The sequence below is a fragment of the Eptesicus fuscus genome, chromosome 22, assembly GCF_027574615.1.
Source record: "Eptesicus fuscus isolate TK198812 chromosome 22, DD_ASM_mEF_20220401, whole genome shotgun sequence".
Taxonomy (NCBI): Eukaryota; Metazoa; Chordata; class Mammalia; order Chiroptera; family Vespertilionidae; genus Eptesicus; species Eptesicus fuscus.
In genome coordinates, this window is record NC_072494.1 from 40,815,490 (window position 1) to 40,832,159 (window position 16,670).

Below are 16,670 nucleotides of genomic sequence, written 5' to 3' on the forward strand. Positions count from 1 at the left end.
GCGGAGGGAAGCAGGGACCCAGGCCCAGGAGCACCCAGGGCCACCCCGGGAAACACGGGGTCCTGAGCGCGGCGGAGGCTGGGCGCCCGCGCTGGCTCGGCTCTGCCACCAGCCGTAGCTTTGGGTAGAAAAACTGGTAACCTCTCTGACCCTCGGTTTCCTCAACTGCTCAGCCACGAGGCTTGTGAGGCCCAGACAAGGCCAGGGACACGAGAGCACGTGGGGGGGGGCATCCGGCTGAGCGGGGCCCGCCTGCAGCCCACGGCGCCTTCCCCAGCGTCTCCAGCGCGGCTCAAGTGCCAACGCTGGGAACGCCTGCAGGTCAGGGGCCCTGGGCTGTTCCCACCCTCTCCCCCCGGCTCCAGTCCAGAATGGAAATGAAGGAAGGAAAAACACAGCAAAGGACAGCAAACATGTTCACCTCCTGTCGGCTCTCCCAGAGGAAAGCAGCGTTTTCTCCGGGGCCTTGTTCTCCATCTAGTTCCAGGAGGTCATGAGGAAAGGAAGCTAGAAACCCCAAGGGGAAAAGGCGTGCGCCGAGGTTACAACCCATCCCAGCCGGGGCGGACTCTGCAAGGGCCGACGTTCGGATTCAGAAACACCGCCTGTCACCAGAGGGCGAGGAAGACACAGAGCCCCCCGCCCGCTGTGCTGCAGACACGGGGGCTGGGACCCAGCTGCCTCCCAGCACGTCCGTACACGGTCCGGTCGCGGGAACCCGCTGCCGCAGGAGGAAAGGCCGGTGTCCGTGAGCGGGAGGTTCGCAGGTATTTACAAAGCGTGTGCCGGCTTCCTTCCGCCGCGCCGTCCGAAGCTCTGCGAAGCCGGCCGCCTGTTACTCAAGACACGCGGAAAAACACTTCTTCACCGCGTCCCTAGGAGGAAAACACGAAGGTGAAGGGAGATGGTCACCCCGGCTCCTGTCCACCTCCTGCACCCAGAGTAGCACCTTGCAGAGCAGCGAGCACCAGACTGGGGGGTCAGACCCCCTAGGCAGGTCGCTTGCCATGTTTGAGTTGCAAATGTCTCATCTGTGAAAAGGCGTGTCCCCACTCACACTCCTGACCAGCGGTGGGAATGAGGGCGTGGAATGGAGGAGGAATTTGCTAACTGACAGCCAGCGATCATGACGATCAAAGGAAAAGACAGGAAGGAGGTAGAGACCATCAGGAACCAAGGGACACGCCAGGAGGGTGCCCTTTCTAGCACCCAGAATCCCAGAATGCAGTCAATGCCCTCAGCGAAACAGCCGCTCGGGTTCTTCCCTCTAAGCAAGCAGCCGACGTGCCAAGGGACAGCCGCCAGGGGCTCCTGCACAGGGCGCCCTGCAGCGGGCGCTCCCCGATGCTCCCGGGACGCAGTGCGAGCCGCACGGGAAGACGGCACTCAACCAACCGACACTCAACCAACCGACACTCAACCAACCGACACTCAGCCAACCGCTGCCCGACTCGGCCGGCCACGTGGGCTCGGGCTTCCCCAGCCCCGCCCGTTCCCAGCGGCACCTGTGCCCGGCCCTGGGCGCCCGCTGCAGGGCGGTGAGGGCGTGGACTCCCGTGCGCTTTAACAGCAAGATGATTCTAGAAGAACGTTTCCCAAGCTCTGCTCTGCCCTGTGGCCCCAGGAGGTGCTCTGCGTGAGAGAGGGCCCCTCGCGGAAGCTCACAGGCACACGTCACGTTGGGGATCTGGAAGGCGGAGCCCTTCACAAAGCCACCGCCGCCGTGAACGCGGGGGGCTTCGAAGTTCTCGTCCAGTCACTCCCAGCGTCCACATCACCGTCGGCAACAGACCTGGGAGGCGTCAGACGTAAGCCTGCTGCCCCTGCTCACACACCATTTTTCTTTTTCTCAACACAGTTTAGGAAACACGTGTTGGTTAACAAGAGAAGAACGGGAATTAAATGGTGACATGAGACCAGAGTCAGAGGCAAAGACCACGGACGGTGCCAATGTAAGGAGGTTTGGAGTCAGAACCTTGGCGCTGGAAGGGCCAACCCGCTGAGTCGTCAACGAGCCCTGAGGCCGGAGGGGCAGCGGGCTGCCAAGGTCGCCAAGGTCACCAAGGTCGCACTGCTCCCAGGAACCCCGGCCCTGCTGACTTCCCTGTACAGACTCCTCCCTGAATCGTCCCCAGCTGATGCAGCAGGAAGACAGCACGAGCTTCGATCCCTCCACCTCTGGCTCAGGGATATGAGAAAATCTCCAAGCTGCCGGTTAATGGGTGGGCATGTGCACAGACACGACAGATCGCAGCAGAATGTGCGGGTGGCCTGGGCCGATGCCCATCGCTGCTTGTTTGGGGGCGGGGTGACCTTAGCTCACTAACCTATAAATAGGTATACAACACCTGCCTGCTTGTCTCAAAGGGCTCAGGAAAGATGAAAGAACAAGCACTCTCTGAAAACACTTCATACCAACAGTCCTGTGCAAACACGTCAACATCCCCCAGTGACTATGTTACATCCTCACACAGCCGACTTACCTTGCAAACGGTATGAAGGAGAGGCTATACCTACAAGGAGAAACAAACAGAAGATCAAATTAAATGAAGGCGCAGACGATTACGACAGGACAGGCTTCTGCGCTCTAACAGCATCTGCAGTGACTTATGGGGTCCTGGGGTGAAGGGTGCGCGCACACACACACACACACACACACACGCACACACGCACATGCACACGCATAGTACTGTGCATGCACGTGCACACACGCTATGCCACCGTAAACTTGGGAAGGAAGTGTCATCTGTGTCCAAAGGAGGAAGGCAACACGCCCAGGTGGAGACAAGCCATGTGACTCCAGGCTCGTGGGTGACCGATCTGACCAGCTGAGCCAGCAGCGTCACCGCAAACAGGCAGATCCAGAAATCCCGATGGCACAGAGCCCTGTCCGGAGAGGATGCCAAACAAGCCCCAGGCCCACTGTCCTCTCATATCTTGTAAATCCTCAACAGAACACAACTTCCACCACTGGGAGGAATTGCCTGCTCTGCTCCAATTACTTCTGAAACAAGAAAGAACAGGAAAAAATAAAACCCAGTACCAACTGCTCTATGGATGAAACTATAAACAAGCTCTGATTCTTCAAACCCAAGTCCAAAGACACCTGGTGGCCCCAGGCAGCCCAACGCCCTGCCCGGCAGGGAGCCGTGCCCGCCACCGAGGAAGGCCTGCCGCCGGGCGGGGCAGACACCGCAGCCCTAGGAAAAGCAAACCGTCGGAAAACGTCAGTCCACGGGGATGGCGCCTGGCCTGAGCCCACAGGACGCGGGACCTCTGAAAACTGGCTTCAGAAGCAGTCTCCAGCCGTCCCTCCCCGCCCCGTGCCCAAAGGTTCGCTTTCCATGGTTTCAGTTATCCCTGGTCAACTGTGGTCCAAAAATACTAAATGGAAAATTCCAGAAATAACTGAGTTTTAAGTTGTGTGTTGAGTTGCGTGATGAAATCTCATGCTGTCCCATCTGGGACATGAATCTTCACGCTGCCCAGCGCCTCCACGCTTCCACCGACAGTCACTGAGGTACCAGCTCAACCTTCGGAACCACAAGGCTGGTGTTCGGGTCCCCTTACTTCCCTTAGTAACGGCCGAGTGCAGGGGCAGTGGCCTGCGCTTCGGATCTGCCCCGGAGAAGCCGGGAAGGGTTCCTTTCAGCGAGGAGGGGCAGCCGCCGACTTAAGGCCCTTTACCGCCCCACCGGGGTCCCAGGGAGGCCGGCACGGCAGTGAGGTAATTTGTACCCACAAGAGACCACATTCACATGACGTTTATTGTACTAAACTGTGTAAGTTGTTCTGTTTTACTAGTTACTGTTGTTAACCACTTGCTGTGCCTGATTACTGAGGACACCTCATCACGGGTGGGGATGTGTAGAAAACGGCCTCGTATATACTGTATGGAGTTTGGTGCTATCCCTGGTTTCAGGCATCCACGCGGGTCTTGGAACAAACATGTCCCCCTCGGTTAAGGGGGACAACTACATAAGAAAGACATATGTATGTGGGTACACATTTCTGCCCCCAGAAAACAAAAATATAAACATAAGCGGTCACGCCAGGCCCGTGCAGCGCCTGCTACAAAACACGTGTCATGTCAAAACGGGGCCCTCATTCCCCTCCTACCTGCACTCACCGGCCCGTCTACCCGTGAACACAGTGAGTCCCCGAAGGACCAAAAGCACATTCATCCCAAACTGCCCCCGGGAGGGAGGGCGCCACGCTTGCCGTCTCAGGGTCCACTCCACCACACCGGGTGGACCTGATCCTCGGACGCTCCAACAGTCACGGTCCTCTAGTCTTTGCGTCAGAGCAAACATTTCCCCCCAAAGTACATCCGTCACCCCTGCACTGACCCTGGCCGGCAAAGATCATCCCTCGGTAAGCCCTGAGTGGCTTACAGAAACGGCAGAAGCTACAGACGCCATACGTGCCCCCCCCCCCCACCTCCCTTTGACGCTGGACCAGAATGAAAGGGCCATGAACCCGCAGCCACGGGGGGTCCAGGGAACCACAGCTCCAGCAGCCCTCCCACGGGCCTTGCCCCGGCCTCCGTGCGGGGGCTGAAACCGCCCACAGCCACGTGGTTGCCCGTCAGCGGCGCTCCTGGTCTCCTGCAGACAGCGCCCTCTTCATCCTCCGGTTAAATGAGTCATCCCATCCCAAATGCAGTGCTCATCACTCTTCTTACCACGTTCCTTCTCTTTAATGTCTTTTTGACTCACAGACTATTTTTACCAGCCCTTGTCAGACTTCATTACCCTCGCTCGTACTGGACGCGAGTGGTTAGTAACAGTAACATCTCAAAATCAAGCAGGAGCCCAGCAGCCTCCCCGGGCCACTCCTGCCACCTGCTGGCAGCGGCCCGTCACAGGCGGCACCGCCCCGTCACAGGCTGCTCCGCCCCGTCACAGGCGGCACCGCCCCGTCACAGGCTGCTCCGCCCCGTCACAGGCGGCACCGCCCCGTCACAGGCTGCTCCGCCCCGTCACAGGCGGCCCCGCATCACTGAGAACGCTGTGCTCTGCCAGCCCTCCTCCCGCAGCACACCGAGTGTGGGGCCCCGCGCGTTCACCCGAGGCCGTGGGCAGGGACTGCGCGCGAAGGGTACTCACCACGTCAGGGCCAAAGACTGCAAAATGCAGAAGATGAGGGCGAGCCCCTTGTTGTGCCACTGGAAGGAAAGCGACAGGTCCCGTGAACAGGGGTGCCGAGCGCACACAGAGGGGTTCAGGAGAACGCAAACACAAACTTACCCAAAAGGCAGAACACAGGGTGAGCGTGAAACACAGCTGGAGAGAGAAGGAAACAATGCTGAGTTACTACGGCGGCAATGACGACATGGGGGAAACCAGCAAGACTCGTTGTTGGCAAACGTACACCAACACTGCGCGAGCTGCTGGGTGCAGACCCGAGACGCGCTCGGCAGCAGATGCATCCTTCACGTCAGAGCATTTCACCGCCTGAGCACCCGCGTTTCGCAGAAAAGTTAAAATCGCCAATAAGGTCCCCAGCGGATTAAAGAGAGAAGGATCCTTTTCTAATTTCCCCAAATCTCTGCCCAGCAAACAAAGATCACATTTCTAGTCCCGTCCGTCTTTCCATTCAAACTGTAAAGCGGGTTTCACCCGTACCTGTACCCTAACTCCTGCCAACATCCGTCTTGAGAGTGGAAGAGCCACCTGAGGACAGAGGTTAACACGAGATGCCACGCTCACAGGCGACGAGCCGGGTACCTGTGTCCTTGCCACCTAGCACTTCCTCTAGGCCCCTTCTCAGAAAGTTCTTTCTACAAGACACACCGGTCCAGGCCCCTCCACCCTCGACGGCCAAGGACGACGGGTGCTAGAGCGGCCATCACGCCTGTCGCCTCCTCCTTCCGTCACAGTGACTTCCAGAGAGGTAAGTCTAAGTATTTTCTGTGTGTCCGGCACTGGGCCCAGTGCTCTGGAGGGACACGAAGTGAACAGCCACGTGGGCGTGGCCTTAGAAAACTTAGCATCTGAACAAAGGCAAGGAACATAAAGGAACCCAACAGTACAAGTGTGCTGCCCAGCTCCCAGTGTTACACGACTGGTAATGGACAGACAGCGTGGTCTGGGGTGATTCTGATGGAAGCGAACGGGCCAAAGAAATGACGGGCATTCTGGGTTAACAGACAGATAGGACGCGACTGAAGGCACTGTCGTCAGAGCAGGAAACAGGGCGATGGCCGCGAGGAAGACCCATGGAAACAAACATGACCCCAAAGTCACAGGACGATGAAAGCCACCCCCGAGACTGAGCCCTCCTTCCCCGCCTCCCCGCCTCCCTGAGAATGAACCTGGTCTCTCCCGAGGGATTCCCTCCGTTATGGCTTCACCCACCCTATCGCTTTGGCTAATTTGACAAGCAGCGCCCTCTGGAGGTGCTTTACAGAACTGGCAGCACCTTAACACCCACCCACAGAAACACAAAGTGGGGGTGATAATCAGGTGGAGCATGCTCCCTTCTGCCACAGGGTCACCGGCATCGGGAACTAGGTCAAGAGGAAAGGAAAAGGCTTTAGGAAAAAAAGCCCCGGAGCAGAAGGCCCAGCTGAAAGGCGACCTACCAGCACCATGATGGTTGCGATCAAACGCGTGGGCTCCACCATTCTCTTCAGCTGTTTCATGGGCCCCATGAGGAAGACAGTGCTGCGGACACACACACAAGCATCAGCCACAACAGCCCGCACCGGGCACCGCCGCCTCCCACCGCCCCCGGGATGACCGCAACCACGGCAACGACGGCAGCGTTTGAAGGCTCTTACTCTGTGCCCAGCACTGCGCGGAAGGGCCTTGCGTGCATTATCCTCATTTAACCCATCAACGAACGGGGTTGATCATGGGAACACACATCAGACATATTTTACAGATGAAGGAACTGCAGCCCAGGAGGGCTGGGTCCATCCACGCCACCCAACTAGTAGTGGGGAGAGGCTGTAGGTGCAGGCAGGGCTGACTCTGGGGCCACAGTCACCTCCGCTGGGGGCGAGGACCCTCTCTGAGAGGTGCCACCTTGCCTCCTTCACCGTCTACCCTGGAAATGACCAACCAACCAAAAACACTCAAGTAATTTAACCATTTGTACGCCATAAGCATCTATACACTGAGTGGCCAGATTATTATGATCTCTGAATGCATCATAATCTGGCCACACAGTGTGTATATATATATTAGAGGCCCGGTGCATGAATTCGTGCATGGGTGGGGTCCGGCCAGCCTGGCCAGGGGGAGGGGACATGGGCAGTTGGCCGGTCTGCCTGCTGGTCAAACTCCTGGTCGAGGGGACAATTTGCATATTAGCCTCTTATTTTATAGGATATACACTGAGTGGCCAGATTATTATGCGTTCAGAGATCATGATAATCTGGCCACTCAGTGTAGATGCAAGCGGTGGACCTTTTTAAATTAATTTCAAACTATCGTGGCAGCCCAGTGGTTAAGAAGGAAAAACCACATCTGACAGGCTTAGGTTATGTGTGTTAACAGGAGAGCAGGTCCTTTCCTTCCTCCTCTCCAGAGAACACTGCTGCTGCTGCTGGGAACAGCTCTGAACTGCTGAACGCTCGCGAGACGCCAGCTACCACATACGTGACCTCGTTTCCTCCCCTCAACAGCTGTGGGAGTCGGGTGTTAGCACAGTTCTGTAGAGATGAGACAATGAAGCTCAGAAAGGTTAACTGACTTACCCACGGCCACACAGCTGGGAGCCCAAGGGGCTGCCATTCAAACCCGTGTGCCCTGTGTGCGAACGGAGGGGTAGCCTGCTGTAGCCAGGCTTCCACACACCGGCCAGCAGACAGCACTCGCCACCGAGTGCTCCATAAAGGCAGACATTTTAAGCGTAAGTCCACCTCTCCTTGAAACGCCATTTAGTTCCAGTGGAATTCAAGGCTGTGCTCTTGGGTCAAATATTCAGCCAACACTGAACAAGAAGCAACAGCCGAGGCTGGCCTTAAAAGCTAAATGCAGCACATACACCGACCCCGAAGACTACAGGTAGAGCCACAAACGCCTCGACACAACTGGAAACAGCGACCCGCTCCCCGACTGTCCCCCTGCGCCAGTGAAGGGCAACCTTTTGAGCTTGGGGTGTCAAACTTTGCCCAAAAACTGAGCATAACTCGGGTAGTGTGTCACTTTGAGGAAAAAACATTATTTCGCAAATGTTTCATCCTCAGGAGCAGCAAATGTTTCATCCTCGGCATGCGGCCGCCTCAGCGGCCACGTGTCATCAGAAATGGCTACACGTGTCAGTGCTGACCCGCGTGTCATAGGTTCGCCATCACTGACCTATGCAAGGCTGCAGAGCTGGTCCCGTTGGGATTTCCGAACGGTTCTTCTGGACTAAACCGGCCTGTATCTTTTGCTCAGTCTAGACTCTACATTACGACCTGCGCCGTCTGCCCAAAGCAAAACTCCCGGAAGGTAGCACGGGAGGGCTTTCGAGGCACAGGAGACACGGCGCGCGGCGTCCGGTAAGGAAGCTCCGAGAAGGGGCCGGCGGCAGGCACAGCCATTGTCAGCACTGCAGCTGGCACTGAGCGGGTTTGGGGATGTCAGGGACAAGCAGCCAAGAGGCTTACAGACTGGTGCCGAGGCAGCTGACGCGCCGTGTGCGCCACCACGTACATACATGCGGGCATGCAGAGCCTGTGAGAAAGAGGGGGTGCTGATCTAGAGGGGAGGAGCTGTCTCTTCGAAGAGGTGACTCTGGAGCCAGGTCTGGCGAGTATCCACCCAATGGGGGGGGGGGGGGGCATGGAGAGGAGCGGCACGGGGGCGGCGTCCCATGCAGGAAGGCGGCCTGAGCAGAGGCTCGGGTGTCGGGAAAGGCCGAGGCTCAGCCTCAGGCGCAGGGGGCGAGGCGCAGGGGAAGGCAGCCCTCGAGGGCCTGGCCGGCACGCAGCTGCTGGCTTGGACTCCACCTGCAGAGGGACCAGGAGCCACCGAGGAGCTCCGGGGGCAGTGAGGGGGTGGCCGGCAGGGGGCGATGGAGGAGGCAGAGGACAGGACAAGGGACTCCCGCCGCGTCAGGTGAGCCACAGGGCAGTGCGAGCAGCTGGCGCTCCACCTGCTCCAGGAAGCCTCCCCGGTCCCTGGTCGGGTCAGACCAGGTCAGCTCCCTCCCCGAGCATCTCTCTCCACAGCATCTTCAGTTATCAGTGTCTGTCTGTCTGTCTGCCTGGCCGGCCAGTGAGCTCCACCGTGGCAGGAACCGAGCCATACTGGTCTCCGAATGCTCACAGCCCAGCAGGGTATGATCAAGGCTCCTGGTGTGAGGGGCAATGGCCATAGGAACAAAGGGGCGGAGCCTCTTGATGGGGAAGGGGTGGGCCCCCGGGATTGTGGGGAAGGCGAGGAGAGAGGACAGAGTCGGGCCAGCGCTCCCCCCCGCTGCAGGCGGGACGGGCTGTCAGCCCACGGGTGTGGCTGAGGCGTCAGAGTGAACACACTTGACCCGGAGTGTCTGTGCACCCACAGCACGTGGCACGGGCTGATGCCCTGCCCTCACGAGCAGGTCTGACAGGGTGTCGCTCTGAGTAACTAGTTTCACGTGTCGTGAAATCACGGCCTCAGCGCTGGCGGCAGGAAGACAAGAACAACGCAGAGGGCTGCGTCGTGCCCGCACGGCCATCGTTCGGGGCCCTGCGCCACGTCCCCCCGCGTGTGAAATCACAGCACAACATGCTTCCTGTCTCCCCCCAGGCGTGTCTCAAAGGTGAACTTTGAACTATAAACGCATCTGGAAGGGACAGGACATGGGGGATGGACCCTGACGACCTCTTTCCTTCCCCACCCTCCCTTAAGGCACCTCCTCACCCCCCACGCAGGCACAGCCTTTCCCACCGAGTAACTGGCTGAGGGCAGATTGAAGACTTACCTCCCAATCGAAGCGATGTTACCAAAGGTGTAAAACACTGCAAAGAGGTACAGCCCCTTCCTCGGCACCCAGAGCAGAAGCGTGCCCTGGAAGACAAAGCGGGGTGCCTGCATCTCTGCCACAGCCTCGACCAGGGCCCCCCGAGAAACCTGCCACCCACCCCCACCGCCAGTCCCCTCCCGCTCCCCCCTCCTCCCGCTCCTCTTACCCATGCATTTCTGTGAAAAGCAACAGAGAAAAGGAGGTGGGTGGCCCAGAAGGACCAAGCTTAGGAGGGCAGGGGCAAAGGCAAGGGGGGGGGGGGGGGAGTCTCACCAGCAGAGAGCAGAGAATTCCTGCAACAAAACACGCAATGAAGCCTTTGATTCTGGTATTCCAGCTCAGTGAGGATGTCTCAGCCACCTGCCGTGTGAAAAACAGGTCACACACAGCCCCGAGACAAAGCACGCACGCAGTGTGGTTGGTGTGTGACTGCTTTCAGGGCGCGGGAGCACAGAACCCCACACGCTGTAGCCGAAGAGCCCTCCTGAGCGGCGGGACCAGCTCCTTCTCCACCCACGAGCCGCCTGTCCTGCGGCGGTGAGAGGCCGGGCACCCCCAGACGTGGGGCTCTGTCTCCAGCCCCAGCCACTTCCGACAGCCAGCAGGACGGCGGCCCGGGCAGGCGCAGGCCCCCACGGGGAAGGCACGTGCCCGGCCAGGCAGGCCCCAGGAGATGGGGAAAAGCAGGGACAGCACCCAGCGGCTGTCATCGTCTCCTGCGTCCATTCAAGCTCAGCAGTTGCTGCTCCGCCGGCACCTCTGAGACTCGGGGCTAAGGCCCCCCCTCAGGACGCTCGTTAAGTCCTTTGCTGCTGTCGGTGTTGTTGTCCAGGGCTGGCACCAGCCACGTCCCTCAAGTGGGAGGCAGAGCCTAGTTAATTAGTTACCTCGCTCCCCATCCTGACTCTCTGCCACCAAGATTAATCCCTCCCGAGAGCAAAGTCCAGAGCAGGCCACCGTTTCCAGAGCAACTCTGCCCAACAGGGAGCCGGGAGCAGCTGCCAGGGCTCCTCCCCGTGTCAAAGGCGTCGGCCAAGCGTCCGCCCAGAGATCGTCCCAGTCCGTCCGCCCGACAAGTGGCACGGCAGCTCCAGGCCAGGCACGGGCGCTGCCACGGAGACCGAAGGCCCCGCCCGCTCAGCCAGGGCGGCCGGGCCGGGTCTGTTCGCCCAGGACCCCGCGTGTGGCCCACAGTCTCCACCTGGCCGCGCGGTGGGAGCCGCTGACCACGCTCCCGCCGGCTCTGGAGGAAGGGAGGTGGTGGCAGAGGCTGCGGGGTCACCGGACTGGCGACTCCCTCGGCCTCGGGTGTTCCAGCCCAGGGCCTGTTCCCAACCTTGTCTCCAAATTCCTGTCCAACCGGAGCGGGAGGAGAGCCTGGGGCTGCCCCGGCGCGGCAGGCCTTGCTCCGGAACAGCGGCCTCCGCCCAGGACGCCGCGCTGAGGGCAGGTTCCACAGGGGTCCTGCCTCCCCGGTGTCCACACGCAGTGAAAGCAGGCGAATGACACCGCAATTCCACACACACACACACACACACACACACAGCACCTGCAAGAGCGGGTGGCAACACAGGACCCTGCTCGGGGCTGGTGACATGCGGTGGGAGAAGCAGGTTAGGACCAGGGACACGGCCACCGGGTGCAGGGACAGGAAAACCTCTCCTCCCAAGGAGTCCGGTGATGCCCTGCTGTCCGGGTGCACCCAGACAACCTGGCGAGACCCCCTCTGACTAACCTGTTCAACTCCCACCAAGAACAGAATAAAATCAAACACCACGACTCCTCCTACTCATGCAAGCACCGAAGAACTTACCTTGCCAACGTGGAAAAAAGCACCGGGCTGCGTGTGGGAGAGAAGTGTGGTACAGGGTTGGGCGGGATCGGTTACCGGAACACTGCACCAACGGGGATACTTTATTTTATTTTGTAATATTTTTATTGATTTCAGAGAAGAAGGGAGAAGGAGAGATAGAAACATCAATGATAAGAGAGAATCATTGATCGGCCGCCTCCTGCACACCCCTCCTCTGGGGATGGATCCCTGACTGAGAATCGAACCGTGGACTCCTGGTTCATAGGTCAACGCTCAACCACTGAGCCACGCCAGCCGGGCCAACAGGGATATTTTAAAAGATTCAAACTTTTCTTTTTTTTTTAAGAGAATAAACCATAAGGTTAAGTATCCAACTTGAATTGACCCTGGCATGGAGGATATGAAATGGTCTCAGCAGGCGGACGGCGAGAGGCCAGCCCCGGTAGAAATCAGAAGCACTGGCTCAGGAGGCAGCCTGCCTCCCACCTTCAGAAGGAAAGCGATATGTTGGTTCGACCAGTCTCTCAAGCTGAATTCCACCCACACGCCACCCTGCTCACCACGGCGGGCAGATAACTTTCCACCAGTTTCCACTCTGAGTGGTTGCAAGTTCTCGGTCAAGGGCAGGAGGAAGCTGCGGCCCACGGCTTCTAACTGGACTCGGAAAACGAAACACGTGTATGAAAATACACTCAGCTGGTGCAAAACGTCTCTCTGAACTCATGGTGGCTGGGAACTGGCTAACACTCTTTGGAGATCAGAGCCGCTAAAACAGCACCCGCACAGAATCTGGAGGCAATCCGTCCGTTCACACGGTCTGGCTGGCAGTTACGCACAAAGGTGCCTTTGACTCTGGGATGTGGACAGAAGAGCAGCTCTTGCCAGAAAGAAGAAAAACCAAGAACTGTTGGGGAAACAGGGCTGGTGAGGAGACGGTGAGGAAGGAATACGGCCTCGTTCCTGCGCTGTCCGGCCAGGTGGCACTCAGACCGTCCTTGTCCCTGGAACCCTTTGCAGGAACATAAAACCTAAACTTCTGAAAGCAGTCCACTGACACCACACACTGCCGGTCAGTTAGGAGGATGCGGCGTCAGCAAACCCACCGTGGGACCCCCTGTGCTTGGACATGGCCACGCGATGTGTAGAACCCTCGTTTCCTACCGGAGAACAGACCCGGTCATCCTTCTATGGTTTGCGTTAAAAGAAGAAGCTTTTAAAAGCACGTGCTGCCCTGGCCAGTGTGGCTCAGTTAGCGGAGCATGGACCCCGGCACCAAAAGGTCGCCTGTTGGATTCCTGGTCAAGGGCACAGGCCTGGGTTGCCAGCTCAATCCCCAGTAGGGGGTGTGCAAGAGGCAGCCCAACGATGTTTCTCTCTCTCCCTCTCCCTTCATCTCTCTTCAAAAACAATAAAAACGTATTTTTAAAAATTAAAAGTAAAAGCACTTGCTTCTGGTGACTTCTGACAGCTTATACGCTGACCTGGCAGAGACTGTAAGGCCACCTGTCCAACTGACCACAGCAGACAGACGTTAACCCACAGGAAACCCTGCAGCCTCGCCAGCCCTCAAGCCCTGGGAAATGGGAGGCCAATCGAGCCAGGACCGATGTTTTAAAGGAGACTCTCCCCTAACAGGAAAGAACAGAGCCAACGACAACTCTGAAGATGATTCGGCCGCTGAAATGCTTCCCAGGAGTTCGGACTCTGACGTGCACCGGAATCTACGCTCCAGAGGAGGGGACGGACAGCGGTGTTCGGGAACAAGAGAGCAGCGCCTACTCTTTCTTACACTACACTTAACGCATGCCTGAGCTTCCAACTCACTGCCCTTCCCCGTGTCCAACACGCACAGTCACCGTTTTAGGCCAGAACAAGCTCAGTATGTAGTTTTCAATCTGTACTGCAGCTCTCCCTCTGGGGGGGGGCGGGGGGGAGGCTGTCCACTGATTCATGACGATTTCTAAATACGTAACACTGGCATCACCCCACTGTCAACACGCCTTCCCCAGAGCCTTCGGGAAGAGAAAAGGTCGCCCTGCAGAAGCCCGCTGCTCACAAAGGCTGTTGACAGTCCACAGGGCATCGAGCTGGACACGCAGGACCTAAGTGTTCTGCCCTGTCCCGTCCGAGGTTTCAGGGAGAGTTCATCAGAGAAGCCAGAAATCCGGAACCAAGAACTCGGGAAATGACTCCTGAGCCTCCGCCAATTCATAAAGGCAGCAACTTGAAAGGAACCCAGGGGGCTGTTCTGAAATGCCAGGGGGGAGTTAAATCTGTTCCTCCAACACTGGCTTCCCACGGTGTTACTTCAGGGTGGAGTGTGCAGTTCTGAGATCTCACGGAGGGTGGAGGTACTGGCACCACACAAGACTCAGTAACACCAGCAGTGAAAGAAGCGTGGGAGAAAGCCATGGGAGACACTGATGAAAGTGAGAGGAAAAACAGGTTTGGCGTCGAAAGGAGATGGGGAAACTGAGGCCCTTGAAATACAGGCCAAAAAGTAAAGACATGATATTTTGTTATCCAGAAAGGAAAACAACAGAAGGAGAAAGCACCCAAGAGAGGAAATCAGCATTCTGGAGGCGCCAGCACCCAGGGCACTGGTGCCCGGCTCAGCCCTCCGGAGGGTCCGCAGGGCCCGCGTGCAGGCTGCGTGGGCAGAGACAAGCTGTGGTCCCGGCCCCAGGAGCCCACGGTTTCGCGGCGGAGGTTACACAACACGCGGATGTGCACAGGGCCGGGGAGCGTCACATCACACCCCTACGGAGCAGGAGGCCGGGGCCCCCGGTGCGGCCACCGCACCCGCCGCGCGGAGCAGGGGGAGCCCCCGCCCGGCCGGTGCTCGGCCCAGCCTGACCCTAAGGCCCCAGTCCGGTCTCCAGGGCCGGGCCGACCCACTCCTCTCGCAGACGGTTCTGGGTTCAGCTCCAGCGCCGCCCTCTGCGCGGGGGGATGGGGTGCAGGACCCAAGTAAACAGACGCGGACGGCCAGAGCCCAGCGCCCGGACCAGCCTTGGGGAGCGCGGAGTGGGGAGCAGGGGTCTGCGCGGAGCCCGGCCGGGACGGGAGAAGGGGAGGGCGGGGCAGAGCTGCTTTCCAGGACGTCCTGGAAGTCCTGCTCCTGCCCACCGCCCGCAGCCCGCGCCATTCCCCCACCACCACCCCCCCACTCCGGCGCCTGCGAGCCCGCGCCACGGCCGGGCGGGGGGCGCACTCACCTCGGCCAGGCCGCCCCGGTCCTCGGTGTCCTGCCCACTCAGCACCTTCTTCAGCTTGTCCATCCCGGGCCGCTCCGCGCAGCTGCCCCTCGGCCGCCGCCTGTTGCGCTGCTCGGTCCTCGGCTCTTCCGGGTGCGCGCCCCGCCCAGGTGCCCGCCCACCTGGCCGCCACCGGCGCAGGCGCCCGGCGAGCCCCCCGCCCCCCGCCCGCCTGCGCCCCGCCCGCTTTTACTGGCGGGTTTTGGTCGAGGGCTTCGGGGGGGTCCGGGAGAGTGGGAATTGAGGGCCACCGAGCCCGCCACGCGTCAGTCCACGTCCCCACCTTCCCGCGCCCTCCCCGCCTCGCAGGTTCAGCGAGCAGACGCCGAGTGCCCCGCGTGCGGGGCTGCGGGAACCCACAGGCGAGCCCGGCCCCTGCGCACGTTCCCAAGCCGGTGGGTTCGGACGTGGGACCACGCTGTGCTCTACCCACGTTCTGATTGCACCTGCAATCGGTTCAAAACCCCGTGGGACCACCTGGAAGAAGGTCCGTCTGGAACGAGCTTTGTGGAAACCTTGAAAGACGCTAATTCCAAGTGGAAATGCACCGAGTGTGATTTGGGCGAAGTCAGGTAGGACTTGGGTTTGAGGAAGGGATGTTCGTTTGTTGGTTCCTTTCACCGACTTCAAAGCGGAGCCCCGCGCTAATGAATGCATGTCGGAGAACCCCTAACTCAGGACCGGGGCTCACAGACTGCTCGCTGGGTAATGTCTGCAAAGCTAACTTCCAAGATGAAATCGCTTTAAAAAACAAATCCACAGACCGGTTCCCTGGAGCGTCCACTAGAGTCTCCCGCCGCCTCCCGGACACACGGAGACTGCCTGGACGGACATTATTACCAATGTCAACAAAAGGTGGCTGCCACCAACCAATGCCAGCAGGAGTCCTCGGTCTGAGGTGCCCTGAAGAGAACCGTTTCCCAGGTAGTTTGCTAACCCGGGAGACACAGACGCTGCCAGAAAGTCTAAGTGCACTCCTCTGACACCAAAGGGAGGCTGGCTTTTATAAAGTTCCCTCCCTCGTTACTAATTGGTCCATTGTGATGCAAATGAGGAACCCAGCTTTACAATTTGATTGGTCTAGATAGTAACTGTCCCAAATGGTTGGTTATAGAGCTGCTCGGATTGGTAAGTATGTAAATGAGGGCAGAGCTGCACAGTTCCGATTGGACAGGGCAGGTCTCCGCCCATTGGTTGAAAGCCGATTCCAGGAACTCCTTTATAAAGGTGGGTTCCCCTGGCAGGAGCTAGTGCAGGAGGCTCTCAGCCTGGTCTGGCTTTTCCCTGAGAAGCAGGCTGTGTGAGAGGCCTCTGTTGGCAATGGCTGCTAGACTCTGGTTATGAATTTGTGCCCAGTTAGCCACCAGGAGTGGTTCTTGGTGGATATGTTTCTTCTTGAGGTCTACACCAAGCACTTGGGCCTGTTGGAAATTACTTAAAAACAACCAGGCAGAGGGGGTTACACAGGACCCTATTCAAGTCAGTCAAAAGGTTGTAATTACACTCCTTATGTGACTTCATCTTTATGGATATTCAAACATGTCTTGCTTCTATAATTTTAGTTTACACCTCAGAACTTGAATAACAAATGCTTCTGCCTGGATGCCCTTTACCCCCCTTGTTCCTCTCAGGTAAATTCCTACACATCTTTCCAATGT

At 58.6% G+C, this 16,670-nt stretch overlaps 1 protein-coding gene across 1 annotated transcript; it reads right to left on the bottom strand.

The window, feature by feature from the left end:
- Nucleotides 1-398: 398 nt before the first annotated feature.
- On the bottom strand, nt 399-15,108 carry SFT2D2 (SFT2 domain containing 2). Its single transcript, XM_008153175.3, has 8 exons — nt 14,974-15,108; nt 10,216-10,302; nt 9,901-9,986; nt 6,587-6,668; nt 5,250-5,285; nt 5,109-5,167; nt 2,484-2,513; nt 399-875 (listed from the first exon to the last, which is right to left on the bottom strand). The coding sequence occupies exons 1-8, from the start codon at nt 15,034-15,036 to the stop codon at nt 836-838; spliced, it is 483 nt and encodes a 160-aa protein (XP_008151397.2). The 5' UTR covers nt 15,037-15,108; the 3' UTR covers nt 399-835.
- Between the last annotated feature and the right edge of the window lie 1,562 nt (nt 15,109-16,670).

Coding starts and splice junctions, on each gene's coding strand:
- SFT2D2 (XM_008153175.3), bottom strand. CDS start 15,036: ATGGACAAGCTGAAGAAGGTGCTGAGTGGGCAGGACACCGAGGACCGG. Junction 6,669..9,900: donor AACATCGCTTCGATTGGGAG/GTAAGTCTTCAA, acceptor GTGTGTCCGCAG/CACTGTCTTCCTCATGGGGC. Junction 5,286..6,586: donor TCGCAACCATCATGGTGCTG/GTAGGTCGCCTT, acceptor TTCTCTCTCCAG/CTGTGTTTCACGCTCACCCT.